Source organism: Trachurus trachurus, assembly GCF_905171665.1.
Source record: "Trachurus trachurus genome assembly, chromosome: 14".
In the NCBI taxonomy this organism is placed as follows: Eukaryota; Metazoa; Chordata; class Actinopteri; order Carangiformes; family Carangidae; genus Trachurus; species Trachurus trachurus.
In genome coordinates, this window is record NC_139903.1 from 13,151,104 (window position 1) to 13,174,393 (window position 23,290).

At 40.5% G+C, this 23,290-nt stretch overlaps 2 protein-coding genes across 6 annotated transcripts; one reads left to right on the top strand and one right to left on the bottom strand.

The window, feature by feature from the left end:
- Nucleotides 1–66: 66 nt before the first annotated feature.
- aifm1 (apoptosis inducing factor mitochondrion associated 1) lies at nt 67–10,999 on the bottom strand. 4 transcript variants are annotated; one of them, XM_083987385.1, is made up of 24 exons: nt 10,755–10,999; nt 8,816–8,943; nt 8,449–8,551; nt 7,837–7,920; nt 6,471–6,542; nt 6,277–6,348; nt 6,112–6,183; nt 5,939–6,007; nt 5,764–5,823; nt 5,597–5,659; nt 5,412–5,492; nt 4,899–5,020; nt 4,674–4,804; nt 4,149–4,239; nt 3,910–3,994; nt 3,758–3,834; nt 3,504–3,612; nt 3,281–3,388; nt 3,044–3,132; nt 2,813–2,953; nt 1,984–2,126; nt 922–1,046; nt 631–821; nt 67–532 (listed from the first exon to the last, which is right to left on the bottom strand). In XM_083987385.1, exons 1-24 carry the CDS (start codon nt 10,840–10,842, stop codon nt 461–463), a joined length of 2,376 nt encoding a protein of 791 aa, XP_083843511.1. In that variant the 5' UTR covers nt 10,843–10,999; the 3' UTR covers nt 67–460. The 4 variants fall into 4 exon arrangements, with proteins under 4 accessions (XP_083843511.1, XP_083843510.1, XP_083843512.1 ...); XM_083987384.1 differs by having other exon boundaries at nt 5,764–5,835; XM_083987386.1 differs by lacking the exon at nt 5,939–6,007 and having other exon boundaries at nt 5,764–5,835.
- Nucleotides 11,000–13,005: 2,006 nt separating this feature from the next.
- Nucleotides 13,006–22,412, top strand: gab3 (GRB2 associated binding protein 3). Of its 2 annotated transcripts, none has more exons than XM_083986078.1 (10): nt 13,006–13,255; nt 15,535–15,835; nt 18,616–18,772; nt 18,870–19,327; nt 19,475–19,524; nt 19,769–20,015; nt 20,224–20,314; nt 20,747–20,819; nt 21,465–21,584; nt 21,974–22,412. In XM_083986078.1, the coding sequence occupies exons 1-10, from the start codon at nt 13,061–13,063 to the stop codon at nt 22,088–22,090; spliced, it is 1,809 nt and encodes a 602-aa protein (XP_083842204.1). In that variant the 5' UTR covers nt 13,006–13,060; the 3' UTR covers nt 22,091–22,412. The 2 variants fall into 2 exon arrangements, with proteins under 2 accessions (XP_083842204.1, XP_083842205.1); XM_083986079.1 differs by having other exon boundaries at nt 19,772–20,015.
- Nucleotides 22,413–23,290: the final 878 nt, after the last annotated feature.

A 23,290-nucleotide genomic window follows, 5' to 3' on the forward strand; every position in this document is an offset into this window, starting at 1 on the left:
CCGATTAATGCAGGTCAACATTTCTGTCAGTGTTAATATCAAGAAAATTGAAAATAAAAGGATCACTCCAATTTAAAAATAGCTTTTATTGCAGCTTCTCTCACGACAAGCTGCTCTGATCACACAGAGGGAAATGATTATCCATATTTAACATGTTCAGCCTGATGGGGAAAGCAGACATACAATCACACAGGTTTGGGCATATAGCAGGAAGATGAGACAGTGATTTCTCCTGGATAAAAAAAAGAAAATAACAAAAAATTAAATAAACAAACAAACGGTGCAGAAGATACAAATTTCAAATATGAAAATATTTCAGCCACATGACATAATTTACACTGAACGTCCAGTTTTGTATGCGTGATCACTTGTGTTTTAAAGAGTGTGGCAATGACTGCCAAAGTTCAGTCTTCCCATGAAGCATAATTCCCTCCAGTAATGAGTGCCAGCCTCCACCGTCTTAATCCTCATGAATGTTGAACAGCTTTGCCACTTCATTCAGATCTGCATGTTCCTCTCCATCCTTGATTATCTACAAATCAAACAATGGACAATTCACATTAACCACATATATTAGTTTATCTACACTACGATACAACAAAGTTTCCTTAAAAAAGGGATGGCGCATACCTTTCTTGCGATGGGCATCCTGTTGAAAACGTTCCACAGGATAATGCCCACTACGACCTTGTCTCGCAGGTAGAAGATGACTCCTTTGCCGTAGTTGTCTTTTTGCGGCGCCAAAGCAGGGGCAGGTGTTGAAGAGGCCACTGGGCTGACAGCTGTGTCCTCTGTTTCACTCTCCGAGCGGATCCCAGTTCCTGCGGCACGTTCGATGAAAAACGCACAATCAGATCCTCTGTCTCAAGAGTCTGTTTGTCAGAATTAAGATTTTTTCCACAAGACAATAAACGTTCCTACCTGACTTCTCTGTGGCAGCTTTAGGCGTGTCCTTGGCAGTGGCTTTGGCAAACACTCCCACTGTGGGCAGGCTGCTGTCGACAATCCCGATGGCTTCGTAGCCTACATCCGGACCCAGGTCACTCCTGTGAGAAACCACATGGAAATGGAAAACATGTTGAAGGAATAATAGGTACATTGTCCGAGCAAACACAAAACACTCTGCATATTTCTGCAGAAAGATTTTTCTAACATGCATCCTCCAATGTGAAGCACAGCAATTTCTAGCTTTTATACTTTAAGACTGTCAAAGGAGCAAAGCAGAGTAGACACACGCAACAGAGCTGAGAGCGCACATTTAGCTGTGAACTTCATTTGTCTGTAACAAATACATAAAAACAAACCAACTTGGAGATATTTAAATGCACTAACTGGCCAGTGCTGCTAAATAATCATAAGTGCTGTGTGTCCCATTCATTTATCAGAGGAGGCGCCACAGAAGCCTGATGACACATTACACTGTCAGTGACAGGAATGTCAACATATAATCTGACTCCATCTTAAGTCATGATAGTTTGTCTCACGGCCCTGTGCTTTGTTTTCATTTTTTCTTTTGTCTACATTTACCACAGTCAAGCAGTGTTACATTTCACAAGCTCCTAAAAACAAAACACAGCGGTCAACTGTGAAGAAGGGGGAAATTACTCACTGAACAATTTTTTGTTGGTATTTTTATGACGGGTTTGAAAAAAGTCTGCCTGAGTAATGTAGCCCCTCTGCGGCCAACTCCTCCCTTAATGTCCTTTAAAGGCGTTTTAAATATTTCAGGACATAATGGTATTTAAGACTTCAAAGCAATCAAGCATGTTCATCTGACTTCTAAAAGGATTAAATCTGAGTCATTGTACATGCTGCCCCAGTGCCCACTTATATAAATATAACCTATGAATGCGGACAAGTGCAATCAGCAATTCAGACTGGTCCTCGCTCTCTGAAAACATCATTTCAACTTCAAGCTGGTTTCATTGGTTACGGTTTTAAAAAATTTGCAACTCAGGAAACAGGAAGTGGTCTAATACCCACCAGAACATAGACTGATGCCAGTAGGGTTTGCTGGCTCCTGTCATGTTCTCTCCAGCTAGTCTACCACTCACAACAGCGTGATCGTGGTGCTCCACTCGTCTGCGGCCCAGTCTGATGTCGTAGAAACAAGCAGCATCTCCAGCCTGGAATGAGGAGATTTGAGAGCATAGTGCATGGATTACAAATTAGTAATTATTTATCCCACATTAAAAGGTTTTGATAAATCTTAATTTGAAGACAAAAAGCTAAATTTAAAGACAGAGATGGACATAGAGGACACATCTCTGGTTTGTCTGGACTATGACTTGAGTTAGCCTGTAGAGGGCAGTATAATCAAAGAAAAGACTGAAAAGGTTTGGCAAAAAAAAAAAAAAAAGAGCACAGCAGCTCATGAAAAGTGTGTATGCAGCTTACCTCGATCTACTAAGTAAATAATATCAAACCTTACAAATCTACTACAGTAGCTTTTATCTTTCAATCATTTATTTAAACTCTGTCACTCATTTATCACTTTAGACCGATTTCCTCCAAAAGTAGGTGGTCAATGTTTCCATGCTGATATACAGTAAATAAGTCTGACCAATAACTAATCTATTATTAACTCATGCTACACATTATGCGCTCAAGCATTTTTCTATTTGTACATAGATGGACAGAACACATGAACTATTGCAGAGGTCATAACTCTTACAATACTGGTGGAAGGACAATGTGTGTGGACTAACAGATTTTGAGATGAATAATGCATCGTTATCTCTCCTACGCAACTCTTCATGATGTTGTTGCCTGTAGTGGCAGGAGTGAGCTCCTACCTTACCACTTTACTTACCACCCAAATATTGGACCTGGCTTGCAGCTCTGCATTGACCCGAAAGCCACCAAAGTCAGAGTCCACCTCCAGACCTGCCGACTTGGCAAGGTCAACGTTGGGCTCCAGGCCAACAGCTGCAACAATGTGATCCGTTTTCACCTACGAGAGCAACACACAAAATAATTATTAACTAATAAGTCTCTTCATTTCTTGAATTATACTGCATATGGACAGAATAAAATGACCCACCAGTCTGCCATCCTTCAGCTGGATTTCTAGTTTATCTTCTTTGTAGGTCACAGACTTCACCAGAGCTTCTGAGATTATTTTCACACCCTCTAGAAAACCAAAGCAGGAACACTCATGTATTAATAAAGAGAACAAAAAAAAAAGATAAATAAATAACAGCTGTCTCTTTCCTTTGACCTTACAGCTAGTTGTATGAAATGAGGTTGAGACAAGCCATCAAGTAAAATGAACGTTAACCTTTCTTGACTTTTTCTGTCGTCCAGTTGCTCAGATACTCTGGCAGCACTTTGCCCATGTTGCCCTTCTCAGGGTACATCTGTATCACCTCCAGACCAGACTCCGTTGCTGGAGAAAGAAAAGAGCACAGAAGATCAAACCACAGAGCAATAACTCACTTCTGTTAAACATCAGCATTACCCTCTATTCTCTAATGTTGTGTCATCTAGTCCCAGAGCCTTACATCTCCTGCCGAGGGCACAGGCCAGCTCGCTGCCCAAGAAGCCACCACCAATGATTGTGATGGACGAGATGTTTCTGGAGACCTTGTCCAGTGATTTGAAGTCATCGATCTGTGGAGGGGAACAACATTTACATCAAATTAACTTAATGCAAAGTAAGTACTTCCATCACCTCAAAATATGACATGTTTCTACTGTACTTTGCCTCGTACCATCACTAACACATACTAGTGCCCCCTTGTGGCTTAACACTGACCTTGCGGAACAGTGTTGTCCTCTTCATCACCTCCTCTCCTGCTCTTTCAACGGCCTGTAGATTTCTTGGCACGCCGCCTAAAGACCAAAGTTCAGTTAGTTTCCACCAGGTCTAAGCCACACGCACAGACAAATGCAAAGACAGAAGCTTACCCGTAGCGATTAAGCACTTGTCGTATGAAATCTCAGTATCATCGTCCAGTTTGACTTTGTTTCCCCTCACATCCATGTGAACCACCTAAAACGGATTAAATCACATTCAAACCATGTTCAAAATCCCATTTTGAAGGATCCAAGACTACAATTGTAACGGTTATGGTAGATTTTTCTATTAACTCAAATATGAATTGTAGAAAATTATTAAAATTCCAAATAAACAAATGCAAACCAACCTTTTTACCAGTGAGAACAGCCACTCCCCCATTTTGTGCACCATTAAATTCATCTGGCTGAATGTAGAAGGAAAGTGGTTGGAAGTAGATGCTGGAAAATAAATAAGATATTCAATTTAATACACTTTCTCATTAAAAACATGTTCATACATAACGTGTTGATTTTTTGCAACTAACTGGGTAGAGACTCATGCATAAACCAACCAAGGTTGTCCGTTTTAGTTGGTATTATGACATTAACATGGGGAAAAAACATTTACAACACAGGATGTGGTGCAAGTTTTGTTTTGTGTCTACAGTGTTTGATACTGCTGGCTTCTTCTTTTCACACTGGTCACAACAGAGTGTCTACATGCTGAGGTGAACAGCGATGTTTACATAAACAGAAACAAACAAACAAAAAAACACTGCCAAAGGAATCTTTAATTGTAATTAAAGGACTTGAGTGGGATGACCATTTATCATAGGAAAGAAACAGAGACGGGTGTTGACACATAATGGGTCAGAGAAGAAACTTTAACACACCTTCTTTCCTTTCCATTCCACTGTTTAAATCGCAGTGTTTCTGTCACACTGGGGTCATCAGAGAACCACAGCTCCTTGGACAGAGGGGGTCTCATGTAGGGAAGGTCTGGCTCATCAGTAATAATTAATACCTGGTAGCAAACATGTGGAAAAAAAAAAGTTTAACTGAGAATTCCCAGGTGCGAGTCAGTGGATAATGAAGTGAAAACAAAAGGCCTGACTCACCTTGGCACCAGGATCTCTGGCTCGAATAGACCGGGCAGCAGCGAAAGAGGCCGTGCCTCCGCCGATAAGGAGGTAGGGGGCGTGTGAGGGGACCTTGAGAGAGGCAGGTGTGGAGTCCGCTACTGCAGTTTGCATGCGAAAGAGAGCGGGCGAGAGAAAAGCAATAAGCCAAAACAGGAAAGAGACACAGGTCAGAATATGATCTTTCATGTTGATCAATACCCATGACCTATAAAAAGAAATACACCTGAAAGGAATAATTGGACCTGGTAAATAAAAGAAAATAAAGGTTTATGTGAGTAGAGTTAACCTTTATCATTACAAGAACCCAAAACAGTGTGAAAAAGACATAAGCAGGAAGGAAGAAATGCTGTAATAAGAAAAAACTGTTATACAATAAATGGAAGAAAAGCTCGTGTGAAAGTAACATTAACATTATGGAAATGGGAGAAAGTATCAGTGTCATGTTTTTCCCGCCTCCCCGCTCCAACCGTAGCTGGACAATGGTCTTACCACTCTCTGCCACAACGTCAGGCTGAGGCTCGGCCGGCTCTGCTGCAGGTGTTTCTGCTGCTACTGCTGCTGCTGTAGGTTCTGTTAGTACAACCGCATCATTTAAGGAGTTAAGACAAAGTAAACCCTCTGATGTGGCAAAAGTGCTTCACTGGCTCCATGCACAGCTCTGACTGAGTGCTTACCACTCTCTGCCACAACGTCGGGCTGAGGCTCGGCTGGCTCTGCTGCAGGGGTTTCTGCAGGTTCTGTTCGAATAACCGCATCATATAACCAGTTTAGATAAAATTAACCTTCTGATGTGGCAAAACTGCTTCATTGGCTCCATGCAGAGCTCTGACTGAGTGCTTACCACTCTCGGCCACAACGTCGGGCTGAGGCTCGGCTGGCTCTGCTGCAGGTTCTGCTGCAGCTGCTACAGGTTCTGTTCGAATAACCGCATCATTTAACCAGTTAGAATAAAGTAAACCCTCTGATGTGGCAAACGTGTTTATGTGCTCCATGCACAGCTCTGACTGAGTGCTTACCACTCTCTGCCACAATGTCAGGCTGGGGCTCGGCTGGCTCTGCTGCAGGGGTTTCTGCTGTTACAGGTTCTGTTCGAATAATCGCATCATTTATCCAGTTAAGACTAAATTAACCCTCACATGTAGCAAAAGTGCTTTACTGGCTCCATGAGCAGCTCTGACTGAGTGCTTACCACTCTCTGCCACAACGTCAGGCTGAGGCTCGGCTGGCTCTGGCTCTGGCTCTGCTGCAGCTGCTACAGGTTCTGTTCGAATAACCGCATCATTTATCAAGTTAAGACAAAATTAACCGTCGCATGTGGGAAAAAATGTATTAACTTCTCTAACTAACTGCTTACCACTCTCCTCAACAGGTGCTGGAGGCGGTTCTGTAAGCTCAACCGGGGGCAACTCAGCTGCAGGTGCTGGTTCTGGTAGTATAGTTGCAAAAGTTACATAATTGCCTCTAATGGTCACTACACCGTATATGTTAAATCTGTAAAAATTGCCTGTACTACTGCAGGGACTAATATCTTAGCTATTCAAATCTTACCCTCCTCAACTACAGGGGCAGCAGGTGGCTTTGCTGCTTCCTCTGGAGATGCTTCTGCCACCGGCTCATCTGCTGTTGAGGCAATTCATAGTACGGGTTTAGACTAAACTCTTTAGAGATCATTGAAGGGGAAGACTTTTGGTATCCATGCATTTCTCCAGCTTTAACCTTAGGAAAAGTCCGCAGAGCATGCAAACTATTACAGTATCAATTGGAAGCTGCCCAGTTTGTGGTTCAATTCTATAGAAATGTACAAATACCACAGCATATCAGTGGTTTTTGTGTTAAAAGCTTGTTAGCCTTGTGTGTGCTGAAGTCATCCAGATGCAAATATTCTGCAGGTTTAGGAAGTTTTTTGGTAAGAACCTATTTATTTATTCTCTATTATCTGTGACAACCATAACCAGAGTTATATTTGACAGAAATATTAACGAGGTCAAATGTCTCATCAGGTGTCATGTTACCACAATGTTTTTCACAAGTACCAGGGACTTTTGTAATTCTGTTTTAAGACTTCCTGTTTGGATTAGAAACTAGTGTGAAGACGATCTGCATCCGAAGCGCAGCACAAAATAGACCGGAGGAAGAAATATATCCACTTTAAAAGGGAAGCTTCCAATAATGACCAATATTACCACATTACAGTTGACATTAAAAATAATATTTTGAGGAAAGTCCCAGGGAAAAAAAGGTTCACAAAGTATGACACATTCATGGGGAAAATGCCAGGCAGGAGAGGTTTCCAATGAAATCACAAATATGATAGCAAAGTTCAGAAGGAGCCAAACATATTTGTAGAAAATACTCCAAACACTGTGTCTCACAAAAAACAGAAAAAGACATCAGAATGGAAAATGTGAGTATGTGAGTGTTCGGAAAATGAAACTGTAACAAGGGTTAATACACAATGTGAGGACATAAATGAATCAAACAAAACAAAGTAAGAATGACACATGCATCACTAAATACATGAGAGACACACAAGGAAATGAAAACATGCAACAAGAAGTTGTGGTTCATGGACATAGACACGACTCACACAGGTTAAGACATAAACACAGGGCCCCATGTATAAATCCTGTCACCATCATAAAAGTGTATTTTTAACACATCACAGAAGTGGGACAATTATGAGCAGGGTATAAAGAAGAGTGAAAAGACAGGTGTGTTTAGCCCACTTATGTTGCACCAACCCGACTTTACCAGTTGGTGTCGCTAATTCTAACATGAGCCTTCATCAAAAGTACATTTAAATACATGCAAAGTACAACTTTGTTATTCTCTTACTTTTGTTTTAAACAGACTATTTATACAAGAGGCACTCTTTATGCATGCATTCAGGTGTATAGAGCAGAATGCAGACTACCTGGGGATGGTTCAGTTGTTTCACTGGGGGCCGCTGCTTCGGTTTCTGGTGAAGGTGCTGCTTCAGGCTTTGGCTCAGGGACGGCTGAGAGAGGAATGAACAGATTCATCAAACAGCAGCTATGAAGTGATCAACTTGGACTGATATATAACATATCATTGACAATCAAACAATGAATGTATACACCAGAGTTAAAACTAAGAAGCCAATTGGTCATAAAGGTCATCTGAATACAGATTTAAATACAGTTTGTCTTGCTGTTTACATGGTAATAAAGAGGAAGCTATGGTGCACGCTGCAGAGTCAGCTAATTCTGAAGCAAATAACCTTAACCCTAACTACAGTTTAACACCACAAAGCTTTCCTTTAAAAGATTTTCATATAATATACAATATACATATCATATCAGATGTTTATAGCTAAGGCACAGTTTATGCTCAGGTATGATAGAAAAGTAATTCACCTTCTGTCTCAGTGTCTTCTGCAGCCGAAACAAAGCAAAAATAACTAAAAATGTAAAATTCTTAATTGTATATACATAAAAGAAATATCACATTAAAATGCTGCAGCTTTGATTAGATTATCTTTGAACCTGTTTGTGAAATTACTCACCAGGAGGCTCTGACTGGGAGGGTGCGGCTGATTTTTGTGCATCTGATTTACGTGTCATACGATCCATGTATCTTCGCTGGTCACCAGTTACAGTTCGGTAGGTCTGTAAAAAAAAAAAAAAAGGTATTGTATTTACTCAACTAGTTTAACTATTGTACTACTACTACTGTACGAAATAGCCTAAATCTGCCAATAAGATCCAGGCTCAACTGCCAGTCAGTCAATATCTAAACAGGCAGAGTGGGAACAAACAGCAAAAAAAAATGCTCATATTCAAATAAACTTCTATGGACCTAATCTTTGTCTGAAATGTCACATAATCATTTTTGATTAAGCATATCATATATTCTCACATATAAACACTCACATATATTCCCCCTCCAAGGCAGGCTGCTCCTACTAGGAGGAAGTACACCTTGTTTTCCCCTCCTCCCCCAGCAGCCCCACTGGACATGTGGGCTGCTGGCACACGTACTGCACTGGCATTGTTCAAACCTGAAAACAATAAAGACAACAAATTAATTGGACAAAACTGTATCAACTGTCCCACAAAAAATAATTAGATCTATCAAAATCATGATATATCTCCAAGCCACATCTCATACACACGACTAATGCAGTGTACTTGGATTTATAGGTGAAATCTGTCATGTCTGATGATTAAAATGTAACTTTTTGAATGGTGGAGGATGGTAAAATGACAAACAGCTGCATTAACCGTGACTGAAGAGGTGCTGTTTTTGTTACGTTGATCAGGATTATCAGGTTTTCACTGTCTGACTACTTAAATTAAGTATACTGTATATTCACTGCTTCTGTCAATAGCATCTGTCTTTGCTACGTGTCTGGACAAATTGCAATGATGACACAAGACGCAACAAGCATGGCACTACCTGTTCAGCCTTCTTTCCTATGTTTTATACAAGGGTGTGAAAAGGTGCTTCATTTGTGGTTAATGAAAGCAAAGGAGTAGCTAGTCTGGGTGACAATGTGATACATGCAGACAAGCAATTGGCAAATGTTGAAACTACATGTGTAAATGCTGCTGGCTGTGTGATACACCTGTAAAATGGGCATGGATGTTGTGAAAACATCTCATTTTATCTCTTCCCACCTAGACTACTGTGATGGATGTTTACTCGCACAGGAATCTCTTAAACATCTCCTGCTGGTTCAGACTGCTGCTGCTGCTGCTGCTGCTGCTTGGCTTAATTACCAGGACAAAAGGCATGGTCACCTCTGATCACCTCTGTACTTGCCCCTTTACATTACATACATTACAAAAGGCTCACTCCTGGGAGATTAGTTCAGAATTGACTTCTCAACTTAAAAACCGAGACTGTCCTTCTCCTAAATACCAATGTGATTTATTTTGCCTGGTATGTGCCCTTTTAACCACTGAGATCTGCTTTGGGATGCTTTCTATTTACTACCAGGTCACAGCTTGTGACAAGAGGGTGGCGGAGCTTGCTATGAAACCTCCACCTATTGAAATCCTAGCATGACAAGCCAGTTATTTAGCTTCTTTTAAACCCCTTCTTAAAACTTTTCCCTCTGTGAAAGTTATAATTTACATTAATTCCTCCAGTCAGTTTATTTGACCTCATGATGTTGTCATTTCACTTCTTCTGTAATGTTGTAATATTGTTAGGAAATGTGCCATACAGATAGGGTTTTTAAATATTGTTAAATAATAATATTCATTATATAAATCACATTAAGATGATATAAAGTGAAATATGAAGTCTCAATGTTTCAGCATTTAAGCTCTGAACTTCACACCAAAATAAAAATGGGCTCACTCAAACTTGGTGCCAAGTTTGCATGAGAATCATTGACTTGAATCAACCCTTTCTCGTAACTAATATGCCCCGTTTATTACCTGCCTTCATAATTATACACTCCAGCAAGCTACAGACATGTGCCTGTTGAGTTTATCCTATCAGGGTCTCAAGGGGCTTATACAACCCAAACAACCTCATGCATGACCCCAACCAAATCAACATGGCTAAACCACACAGGACACAGATGATATACTTGACACACAAACCAGAACTGGTTTAAAAACTCAAAGATGAACCATCCATTATCATTGTATTTAAAGATCAATATGTGGTTGAAATTAGATAATTATTGACATGCCCTTGTATGCTACTGTGTGTCAATTATCTACTTGGTCACCTAAACCAAGCAGGCGGCCATAAACCTGTCTGTCTGTCTTATTATTTAATACCACTCAGCGTGTGCTTGACTTGAGGCCAGCTAGCAAGGAGAGGAGACCCACAAGTTACTAACTAGTTACTGACCTGCTCTTTTCACATTCTGCCGGCACAGAGTTGACGAGTCTCTAGCTAGAGGTGCAAGCTTTTTCCAAACTGTTCTACATTTCAGCATCGTGGCTCAGCTCCGCGGTGACGGTTCCCAGTTCAGTGGCGGACTGCTTGCTGGTTTGGGACTACTAGCAGCTTGGTAACGTTGGCCAAGTCCTACAAACCGCGCTCACTCAGTGACAACTAGCAGCACCGCGCTACACGCCAAGGCCAGAGACAGGTCATACGTTTGAAGGGAGTCATGGGTAATTTTAACGTCTCTGTTGAGACGTAGGATTGGTCGCCGTTAGTAAACGTTAAGTAGAGTAACGACGACGGAGGAAAGATGGCGGCGGCTGCGTACGTACGTGACTTCCGTGTAGTTCTAAACGGTTGGACGATGTGTTTTGTTGTTATTTTGTTGCCGTTGTGAATTCAGTTATTTCACTTTCCCAACATCACCAGCAGAGTCAATTAATGTTCATTTATTTACAAAAAAGGACACACAAATCCGTTTCAAATGGCGTAACACCGAGTGGAATAACTTGTATCTCTCTTTTTTCAAGGCTCTTTGGTGACAGTCGTAGACCGGTTTCTTTTTCTCGACTTTTCTACGGTTTAACTGTGGCCTCGGGGCTCTGCTGCCCCCACAGCCTGTGTGATGTATTGCAGTCTGGACAGCAGAAGTTTTCCAGGGAGTTTTAATCAGAGACTGCGGCCTCAGGGGGAGGTAACAGAGGAGAATAACACATACATGGTATGACTCAGTGTGATTGTATTATTGACACATAAACACGTGGAAATATAATTTGGGTGAATAACAGGATTTTTTCAAGTATATTTTCTGGTAATACACGAGGTAAAGTAGATAAATAGGAGGTTTTTTTTTTTTAGCATCATGCATGTGTTTATGTCCATGGATTTGTGTTTTAACCAAATGAAAACATTTAAATGTTATGCACTGTAATACCAAGTAAATGTGGGCCATGCGGGTGTAATGTAAGTCATGCATTCAAATCTTCATCGGGTTTTCACTGAGTCATAATGTATGAATATGAAATTTACCCAGTGATAATGTGATAATCTAGGTCATTATGTCGCCCTCTGCTGGGTGATCTGAAACCTGAACAGAGAAGGTGACATTGACTCTTTACAGTATTTTCTGTAAAATGCTGATGGTCTGTTTTTACCTTTTGAAAACTTCTGATGATAGGAACCCATGATAGGAAAGAGTTTTCATTCTGACTATGAGGATGTATGAACTTCCCTTCAGTGAAGACATGTAAAATGGCGATGATGAGATGTGACTTATTAGTGGGATGCCTTTCCTTGTATTGTGAAGAGAAGTGAAAAGTGAACTTCTCTCGTTGAGTGAAAGATAGTTTGATAGAACACAAGCCATTGTGTGGTTTTGTTGTCTATTCCATTGCATTACACCACGTATGTCACATGTTTACAGTGTATTTGATCAAGTGACTGATATGATGTCAGAACATTTATGAAGAAATGAGGACTTGCCTAATCTTTATGCAACTACCCTCTCTTACTGCTAATAATATTACAATAAACAAAACTACTGTTACTAAGTACTATTGTGTTTTTTTCTTCTTCTAATATTACTAATTTTCAATGTATATTATGGGCCTATACCATCTACCATTAAGCATCCCTATCCCTAGACATGCCTGCATATGAATACCCACAACTCAACAAGATACATACAAACAAAGTGCACAACATCATAAAACATGAGCCAATGAAATTAGCATGATTCATTATGAGCTCCTCACATTGATCCCACACCCAGAGGAAAAGGGTTTACAATCCTTCATAGACGCACCCTGAGTCACTGAGCCAGAAACTGCGAGAGAAACCACCTCAGGGTTCACATTTTGATCTGTTTCTCCCAGTTAAAACCACTTCTTGTTTCTTGCCGAGTTCACAAACCACATCAACAAACAAACAACATTACTACAGCAACGTGAAATCAATAACACATTTACCATATTAAACGTGAATCTGGAGATAAGATCTTTAAACGACATGTGACTCAGCGTCTCCGTGTTGTACAGTAGGTCAATACAAACTTAGCCCTGAAACCTGTCAAACCTCACTATTTGTTTTTCTTCCCTACAGCCCAACAGCTCCATCCACTTGCCCCGAGCACTCGAGAAAATAAACACATAATTCTCTCTTTCTCTCTCTCTCTCTCTCTCTCCCCTTCTCTGTCTCTCTTTGTCAGTGTGATCAGTTTCTTGACTTCCTCCTTTGGAGTGGCTGGGCTGAATACCAGAACACAGGATATGCTTCACAGTGCTCTCAGTTTCACAGCAGCAGAAGCAGCAGCAGCAGCAGCAGCAACAGCAGCAGCAGCAGGAGCGGCAGCAGCGGCAGCCACCGTGAGGACAACACGCTCTGCAGTCAAGATGAGTGCTGGGGATGTGGTCTGCACCGGCTGGCTCATTAAATCCCCCCCGGAGAAGAAACTGAAGAGATTTGTGAGTAGGAGTACACACTGGACACTTGTTTATGTCCTCTGTTGGAATGCCAGGTTGTGCTGTTGTGCCTTGTATGTGTGTGTGTGTGTATCTGTGTGTGTGTGTGTTGCGATGTGGAATGAGGATTTGGAAACATACCGAATGCTTATCTGCTTCTGTCAAGCTGAGCTCCTTTATATCATCTTCCTCGTTTTAATAATAACACCTCACTGTTGTGTTTTTGGTTGGTGGAGGCACTTCATGGTTAACACAACACTGTGCAGTGTTATGATAAAAAACAAAATGTCACAAGCTGCAGATGTACTTCATACAGACTCACAGCATGTACATATACATAATTGCTTACATGGACGGTATAGAGCCTGCACTGTTTTGTGGTTGTTGGGGTCATGTGATAATGTTGGCCACTCGCTCTGCTCTGTGTGTATGTGTTTGTGTGATGACCGTGTGTATTGTGAAACATGGAAAGCAGTGTCAGCAGCAGTCAGACACTTCAGACTTAAGCGACAAGCAGAAATAGTCCAGCTCTGTGATGGCTGTTTGCACTTCCCCTGTGCGAATAGAGGTGGAGGAGGGTCATTTATCAACACCAGTGCAGGGAAGAGGGTGGGGAGAGGTGTCAGCGTTGATGATGATGGGGTTTGGGGGTTTTTCAGGGGCAGGGAAATAGAAACTTATTTTAGCCCGTCATGCAAATCTTGTTGATGACAGAGCATGGAGCTGATACATGTTTTTCATACTGTTGTTAGAGCAGGAGCGTTATCTGCCTGATTATTCAAATATCAGGTCCAGGCGCATGCCATTATGCAAATTTCAATAATTGTGGTAACATTTACCATGTCATGTGTTGTCAAAAGAACACCAAACATCTCCTCGCAGTAATTAAGGCTATATGCAAAAGAGGTGGTTGATTGGGTTTGCTGACTTTGGCTCCAGCTCTTTACTTTTCCTTTGGCACCTCTCTCAGAGACAAAAGTGTCTCTTCAACACACTTGAAACCACAGTCCCGTCTGACGTGGATCAACATCTGTTGTCTTATTTTGTGCCAGCATTGCATTTCCACTCACTGTCGTGGCAAATGTGTGTTTAACGCTTTAAACTCCAGAGTCCAGTCCACTACAGTGGGTGGTGAAGTTGGCCTTGACTCACAAGTGCTTGTATTTTTCTCTAGAAATATCTCAATATAGGTAGAGCAAAGTTGCTGGGAGATAGTACACATTTTAGTTTATTTTGTAATTTTATTCTGACTGTTTAAAAAAAATTAATTTACTATTCGTTTCTTAGCTGTTTATTTATTTCATTCCTACCTTTGTGGGAATATGTCTTTATTGTCACCCTCTGTTGTTATACTGTATTCAACATAGCTGATTCTATAAGTTTAAAATCAGCCAGGATTGATATTGGCATCATTTTAACCAGCACAACATGAAAAACACCAGACAGTTATTTATCAATGTTAACTAAATATTTGTATTAAAGGCACCTGTTCATACACACTGGCATCTTTCTCAGAGAGCACAGTTTGCCTTATTCGAAACGTCACTTCAAATTGCCATCTGTCTAGTTACGGTTTCCTCTTAAACTTGGTCGTGTTTTTGGCTGTAAGTGTGGTGTGTCTAACCATTTCCTGGTATGAACACATAAATTACCAACTGACTTGTGCAGGAGCAGATCACCCTCCCATGTAATACGTTAAGTTTCACTCCACACAAATCAGAAGATCCTCCACCCATATATTGTTTGCAAAAGCCACAAAACCATGTGTGAAAATGATACTCACGGGTGTACCTCACACATCTGCTATGAGTTTTAGTTTTTCTTCAATTACTATTTTTAATTTGACTAAATTTGACCCTATCAGGGCTGGGTTGAGCCAGATCTGTGGAGCTATAGATACCGGTTTACAGTTTCAGTATTTAGTTTTCAGTAAGTTGTCAGAATAAAGCAGTGACCATGTTGTATAAATACCTCTTTCGTTCGTGTTAGACATTTTCAGTTAAATACAGTGAACTTCCTCTTCTCTGTACTTCTGGGAAATTAGAGTTGAAGTTCCGCTTACTGACCATATCAAAAGCAAAAAAACTGAGTTTAAAGATGCTAGGTTAGCTGTTGTGAGCAGGAGCTGTGATCTAATTCCCATGACTGGTCATGACTAATTGTAGTCATCAGGGGAGGCATCGCTGCTTGAATCATGAAGCGCTGTGTTTAAAGGGAATAATGTTATTGAGTATAAGTTAAGAGGTCCTCCCTGATAAACCGTTTGCTCCTGTCTCCCCCAGGCATGGAGGAAACGCTGGTTTGTGCTTCGCAGGGGACGCATGAGTGGTAATCCTGATGTGCTGGAGTACTATCAAAGCAAGAACTCCAAAAAGCCAATCCGCACCATTGACCTGAGAGAGTGCGAGGTGGAAATGCTCAACGGGCAACTCAGGATAAAGCGGGACTTCCATGGGAAACACCTCTTTGTGGTGAAGACCTCGTCTCGCATCTTTTACCTGGTGGCCAAAACAGAGGAGGAGATGAACAGCTGGATCAGCAGCATCAGTCAGATCTGTCATTTTAGCAGCCTGGAAGATGCAGGTAAATACACAGAGGGTTGAAGTTGCACTTTTACACACTCCTGGATCTACCCACCTGTACCTACATGTATCCCGTTGAAAATCACAGTGTTTTCTGCACATCTACTCCTCTGGTACAAAAGAAATTGATGTCACCTGTCCCCACACAGGAAGCTGCGGAGTGAAAGTCAGAACTTTAAATTTAGGTCAAAACAAATTGTTCCTTTTGTGCTGTGTGGTTTTGGTGAAGACTATCACAGACCAGACAGGTTCAAACACAAGGACGCTTCTTTCTCATCATGTTCAACATTGAGTCAGAGGACAAGTCAGATTTCTAACTTTTTAAATTTTTTAAAGTAGGAGCAACTGGGATCTCTCAACATCCTGCTTTGACCGAGGATCAGTGTATATTTGTTGCGTCCATAGGTGTGTCAATCACCATAATCTACATTATCTATAATAAAAAAGCAAAAACAGACAGGGACAAAGGAGATGGATGTTTATAGAACATAAAAAAGAGACCATTTTAAAGTAATGTATATCACAACGTGATCATATGGTGAAAATATACAATGTATAAATGAACTAAACATAAATATTTAGCTTTTGCCGCTGTGTATTTAATACCTTCAATTGCTGTGTATTGAGGAAAATAAAGAAATAATAACAGCAGGTTTAGGAACACATTACATTTTCACAAATGAAATGACTTCACCCTTTGACCTAAAGAATCAGGTTTAAACTGGCCCGAAGGAGTTAAACGCAAAATAAATCCTCAATTGAGTTTTCCATTGCAAATCAGTTTGGTTTTCACACTTTCCAATTTGATATAATCATCCCTTTCCCAACCAAAAAAAACAAAGCTATTTTCACTTTATTAGTTCTCAGTCTCATTGACTTAGATGATAGTGACTCTCTTAACTTTTTCCCACTCATCGGTCTGAGTGATTTCCCAGAATTGTGTTTCCATTGTGACGGGCCTGAGATCTTAAATAAAAAGGGGTCAGAAGTTAATACAACGTTGAGGCGGTGGCTCTGAAAATTGTATCAATCTCAACAGTGTCTATTATAGAAAATCTATTGTCTTTTACCTCATTTATTTTACTGCTCCATCATTTGGGAAATAGTAAATATTTGATGCTGTTACCTGACTTGTCAGAGGACTCACTGCAGCGTTGACAATATCACATGGAAATTTTAGAAAATTCTCATTGAGTTTTGTTGGAGGAAAGGGAAACAGCCACAGTGACAGAGAGAGAAGTGAACTTATTACTTACAATTACAAGCTTGTGCAAATTGTCTGATACACACAAACTCCCTTTATCTCTGGGAATTGCCTTGTTCTTATGCATTTTCTTTTCACAATGTTTTCTTTTTTTAAATTAAAAAACACCAGAGAGGCAGGGGGTGGCTGTCAAGACTTAAAGAAGTAAATTATATTCAGTCTGAATGATACTAAGTAGAAGATTCCCCCTCACATCATCTGAGAAATGAAAATAAAACATAGACAGGTTGCTGTTTTGTCAGTCAAACAGACAGATACATTTCTCTGTAACTGAGCCCTATCAGACATCTTCACATGGTGGTTAATAACATCTGATACAAATCATATCTACTACTCTTTTTACAGCAACAACAACAACAACAACAACAACAACATGTAACATTGGAAATACGTTAATATTTTAACTACAGTTTTCCATACAACTCCTCTGGAATGTACATGAATAAAACTGAGTGCTCCCATCGAGCGCAATACACAGTTTAATGACTGGTAATTGAAAGGTGATCTCCGATATGAGTAAAGAAAACACTTTGAGATGTTTCCTACAGTTAAAGTGTTGTAGTTGTCGCTTGCCTGTCATGCAGCTTAACGTTGCAGCTGTACTTGAGGAGATAACAGCAGATCAACAGAGAGCTGAGGTCACCCTAAAACGAACAGATAAATAATTCGATTTTTTTTTCCTAATTCCCCCCCCCCCATATCACTTGTATCACTATATTTACTAATTGATCACATTAGACTCTATTCTTAGGAAGATGCTGTTATGACCTTTACTTCGCCGTCATCCAAAATGCATAATCACAGTGATATTTAGTGCAGAGACTTTCTGTTAGAACATTATCATCTGTGTGAAGGAGATAGAGCAACGGCAGAAAGTTGCTGATATGCTGCTGCCCTGCATGTTACCATAAATCACTTTACACACTAGGAAGAAACACCCACACAAGTCGTCGGCTACAAAGCTAGATTGTCTAAAGTTATGTTTCCTTAAATGAATAGTTGTCAGAGAAAGTAGGACAGCAGCGGCGGAGTCCACCTGGATCTGGAAAGAACTCTGTGAGACGCCGCCAGCTCATAATTTTTGCAAAGGAATATAAAAGTTGCTCTGCAGCCACCAGAGAACACAAACATCCATGAAGGAGAGCAAATGTTTCATGAGAACATGCAAAATCTTTTATATCCCACCCCCCCCACCCCCCCACCCCTCCTGGTTCTGAGGGGATAGCCTTGACTCGGTGACCTTGGGTGAAATGGAATGAAACAAATTTCTGAACGAGGGCCAACGTATGAGAAGGATTGGAGACTATATAAACAAAAGAGGGAACAGGGGCTCATGTGTCTACTTTCAACGTGTCTGCTGCAAAAAAATACCATTCCTCTTTTCTAATTCACCTGCTCCATTTACAGCACAGACTTGGTGTTTGATGTGTGCGTGCATGACTGTCTTTAGTGTCAACGCGATGGCAGTTTTCTTATCTTGTTCTCAGAAACGATCTGCTCTCTGCCCCTTTCTACAGAAAGCTCAGAAGAAGGCTTTCCTCACACCCCCACCTCTCTTCAGATGTCGCCTGACAGCTCTGACCGAGCATCTGTATCAAGCCAACCAGATTCCAGTCATCCTCTGGACTACCTCTTCCTGTCGCAGTGTGAGACGGGGACTGCGAGCATTAGTAGGTATGTACAATCTGTGAAACCCCTTGACACATGATGAAATGACGGCAAAAGTTCATGTCTGACAAATGCTATGTTTTCATTTCTTCCGTATCTGTAGACATGGCAGTTTTTCAAACTCTGACATCTCTCTGGAGCAGAAGTCCTCAGACGAAGCCGCCAAGGACATAGTCCCCTCGCCTCCTTACACCAATTCCTCTCCGTCCAACTCTCACGCCAGCCCCAGCCCATCGCTTTTCCCCCATGGAAGGCTGACTAACTCTCCCTTTAGCGCCCCGTGCACCTCCATGGCCTTACCGTCGTCCTCTTCCTCTCCACTACGTCACTCTGCCGCCAGTGTCTTCCAGTTTGACAAACCTTATCCTTCGCCGTCGTTTGAGGCAACGAGCGACATACAAACGCCTCCGCCGCTGCCACCCAAACCCAATCACCTGTCAGAGCAGCTAAGTGATGAAGCAGCTCGCAAGCCAAGGGCTGTGAGTGTCCGGCACTTCTCAAACCACCATGCACTATTTCCCCGGAGGACGTCTTTGTCGGGCCTGGACCATTTCAGAATGGGTAAATCCTAACAGTGCAGAATTGAAAATAATCCTGGTGCTATTGTGATAGGGCTGCACATGGATTAGTCTTTCATATCTGATGTTAATGGTTGAGAAAGTGAGCTTTCGTGTCATTTTTCACTAATATATACATGCCTTTCTTCAGGAGATGCTGAGAGCAGGTTGATGAGGAACAGAAGGCAGAGTCTAAATCTGGTAAGAAAGTAATCAACAGCAGAAATACCCCAAAAATACAAAAGATCAACAAAAGACACATAATGGTATCTAAGTCTTTGTAAGTGCATTTCCCAAAATATGAAAAGCCACTGTAGGACCTAAAAAAATGCACATCTTACGCACGCAAAAAGGGATAATGCCATTTCTAATCTAATTTTACTCCAACTGTAACAAGACAACAACACTGTACACTTGTCTGATCTCATAACCCTTTGTCTTTCAGCAGTCTTTAAATACCACACAAGTCCAAAGCTACCAGGATGAGTCGTATGTCCCCATGGCTTCCCCCTCTCCCTCTGTTGCCACTATTGAAAGTGATGGCTACATCCCCATGAGCCCCAGGACATTCAGTTTCCTCAACCCGAACTGGAGCGTTGACTCGCCCACATCCCGCAGCCCTCTAATGTGTCCGTCTGGAGATATTGCGCCACCTCCAATTCACCGGCACCTAAAGCCTCGCTTGAGGAGAGGTGAGGGTCATAACATGCCTCAGTAGCTCATGTTAAAAAATTAGTGGTGAACTGAGCTTTTATTTAATCTTTTCCGTTTTTATGGGAAACAGCAGTCGATGATTCATACAGACATTTTTTCCTCATGATGATTTTGGTAACTGACGCTTCTGTGGCATACTCGAGAACTATAACCAATCTGATAGCTGTGACCTTTCTTCGTTCACAGCTCGACCTCCACCTCTGGACTTGCGAGGCCTTTCTACGATCACAGAGTGTCCCACTCACCTTCCTTGGAGCAGAGCAATGACTGAATCATGGTGAGATTCCTCAACATAGATACTATCTTAACAAACATGTTAAAATTGCAGTTAACGCCCAATTGCTTTTTTTTGTTTGGACAGTAGCGTTGTTTATCTGATCACAATTAAAATGCAGACCTTTTTACAGCGTTTAATGAGTTAACATCAATAAACACTGACAGCATCAGAAAACATAAATAACATGATATTTAGATGTTGTCCACATATCGTTCCTTCATTAAAATACCTACCTGTAGAAATGTTCAGTTGGGAATAATAGCAAGGTCCTGTCAGGATTTCATCTTTGCATTATGACAAGTAAACTATCATTGGTGATAAATAACTATACTATATCATGTCGGTGACAATATCCTGTTTCTTACTTTCTGTAAAACGTCAACTGTTTGCTTTTCCGTCTTTAATTCTTGCCGTTTTTTTGTGTAATTGCAGCTTTTCTATGAACTGTGTACTTCTCGAGAGAAATGCTGATAATGGAAACATTCTGAGAGATGAAGATACAATGGTAAAATGTCTATTCACACTCCTGCAAACACATTCTCACACTAACATGACGTATATAATGAAGAATGCGGTCACCTCCTTCTCTCTATTGGACAGTGAAAGAGGCATTTTTCTGAGAAATTTTCCTGTGGTTCACTCAACGCATCAAAAACATATTGTGCAATACCACCAGATCAGAATATCATGACGTGAAGAGAAACTGAAATTCATCTTCCTTCTCCTACGCCCAGCAGCTACGATGATAATGTACTCTCACTGTGTAGAGGAATCATTTACTTTTACTAAAACGAGCACAGTATCCACCGGAATGTGGATCCAAGTCTGATTATACTGCAGTGTTTGGGCATTTGTATATGTAACAAGTTTATTATCAAAACTTTGTTGTTAACACAAAACGAGAACAAAATGTGTCATTTTTCGAATTGGAAAGGAAATAATTGCTCAGAGCATCATGAAGACTGTGGGTGTGGAAAGTGACTTCATGTATCTAAAATCACACTGAAGACCTTCCAGGCTGTGAAGGATTTATCTGTAGCATTTGTTCGAGTTGAAGTTGTTGAAGTTCTCAAACTCAATCTGAAAACTTTGTTTCAGCTCATATTCATACGAGGTATTTATGTACTGATCTGCTTTCTTTCTCTGTCAGGACTCAAGGCAACAGTTCTACCACACCTCTGATGGAGCTGTTCAGCACTGGCCAATAAAATTAAACCTTGACTATTTGTCCCTGGATTTCAATTCTGCATCTCCCTCTCCTGTGCAGAAGGTATGTTCCAATCAGATAAAAGACAACATTGAACTGTGTTTTGCAGTATTGTACAAATGGAGGACAAGTTAACTCACACCACCAAAATACTGCCAGCATCAGTTGTTGCAGACATGATTGGAAACAAATAAATCACTCAATGGAGAGATTACCAAATCAATGCTTACTCCAAGGGTAATTGACTAAACTGTAAAAACGTGTCTTCTATAAAATGCACACTCCTTGCACCACATATAAAATTTTGTTGGAGCAGTTTGTGCAAGAATGCTACTATCATGACACTGAATAATTTAATGTTTTGCACAATTCCACTTACAATGAGAAATACATGACCTATGATTTTGTAAATCAAGATCTCCTTTCATCTCCCCCTCCTGTGTGTCCAGCAGAAGCCCTATCTGTCGGATGACCATAAAGTGGATTACGTACAGGTGGACGAGAAGAAGACTCAGGCACTACAAAACACCAAAATGGAGTGGAAAGATGTGCGCCAGTCAAAGACATAAATGGAAAATGCATCATGGAGAAAAAAAGGCGTGAACACTTGGTTTCAATAAGATTAGCAATAACACCAGCAAAGAGGACATTATTGAAGGGGACCAAAAACATTTTAAAAGCACTTTGAAAAACAGCATTGACATTAAAATGTACAAGATCAAATAATAAGCAGTCAGACTATTGTTTGTATAAAGGAAACACACAATTGCACTGTAAAAAATTAAGTTAATTCTCAGTAGATCTGTACTGTAAATACTGCCTGATCATCTACTGTTCCGAATAATGTTACTGTAGCATAAGGTTTGACCAAATTTTAAAATGCTATCACATTGCCTCATTGTAAAAAAACAAATCTTGCTGTAAATGTATGTATAATAATTGTGACTGTAAAGACAGAAAATATTTTAATGATAAAATGTTTTTTTTTAAGCCTTTCTCTCTCTCATTATGTATCAGAAACCAAAATGACCCGTCTTGAGCTTTCTCCTGTTCTCCCAAAACACTCTCAGATCTGCAGGTTTAAATTTCATAAAAGGCTTTAAATTACAATTTATTTCATTTTTCCACAGTTCAAACCTGCAATCATGTTTGCTGTGAGTGTTTTTTTACTGAAACAATAATCAATTTAACATTCAAGGCATTAAGACCAGTAAATTATTGACAGTATAAGTGAAGGACTTTAATACTCACTAAACATAGGCTACTTACACATTCTTGCCACTAGCTCTTCAGTCATTTATGTATTTTGAATAATAGTCAAATTATTAGTCCTGTTTGTGAGAGTACAGAACCACATTTACACATAAGTGTCTTGTTGAAAACACATGCATTTTAAGGTAGGCTATAATTTCATACATTTTGGAGAAAATAATCCCAAGTATGACACATTGAAAAAAGAAATTCCAGTGGCGTCTTGTGAAACCAAATTCAAAATAGAAAGACATTACACCTGAAACAAAAAACAAAACAAAAAGCACTGTCCTCACATCAATTAGGCCTATTTTGGTTATATCCGTGTACTAGATAGCTATAGACATATAAAAATCATCACGTACAGAATAACCTCAGATTTCTCTGTTGTGTTTTGCAAATTGGAATCTGTGAATAAAAATAAAATATATGCCCCAAATTATTATTACGTTAAGACACGTTACACACATGTTGCGTCACTAGTGTGCGCCGAGACGAGACTCTCAGAGGGAGATTAC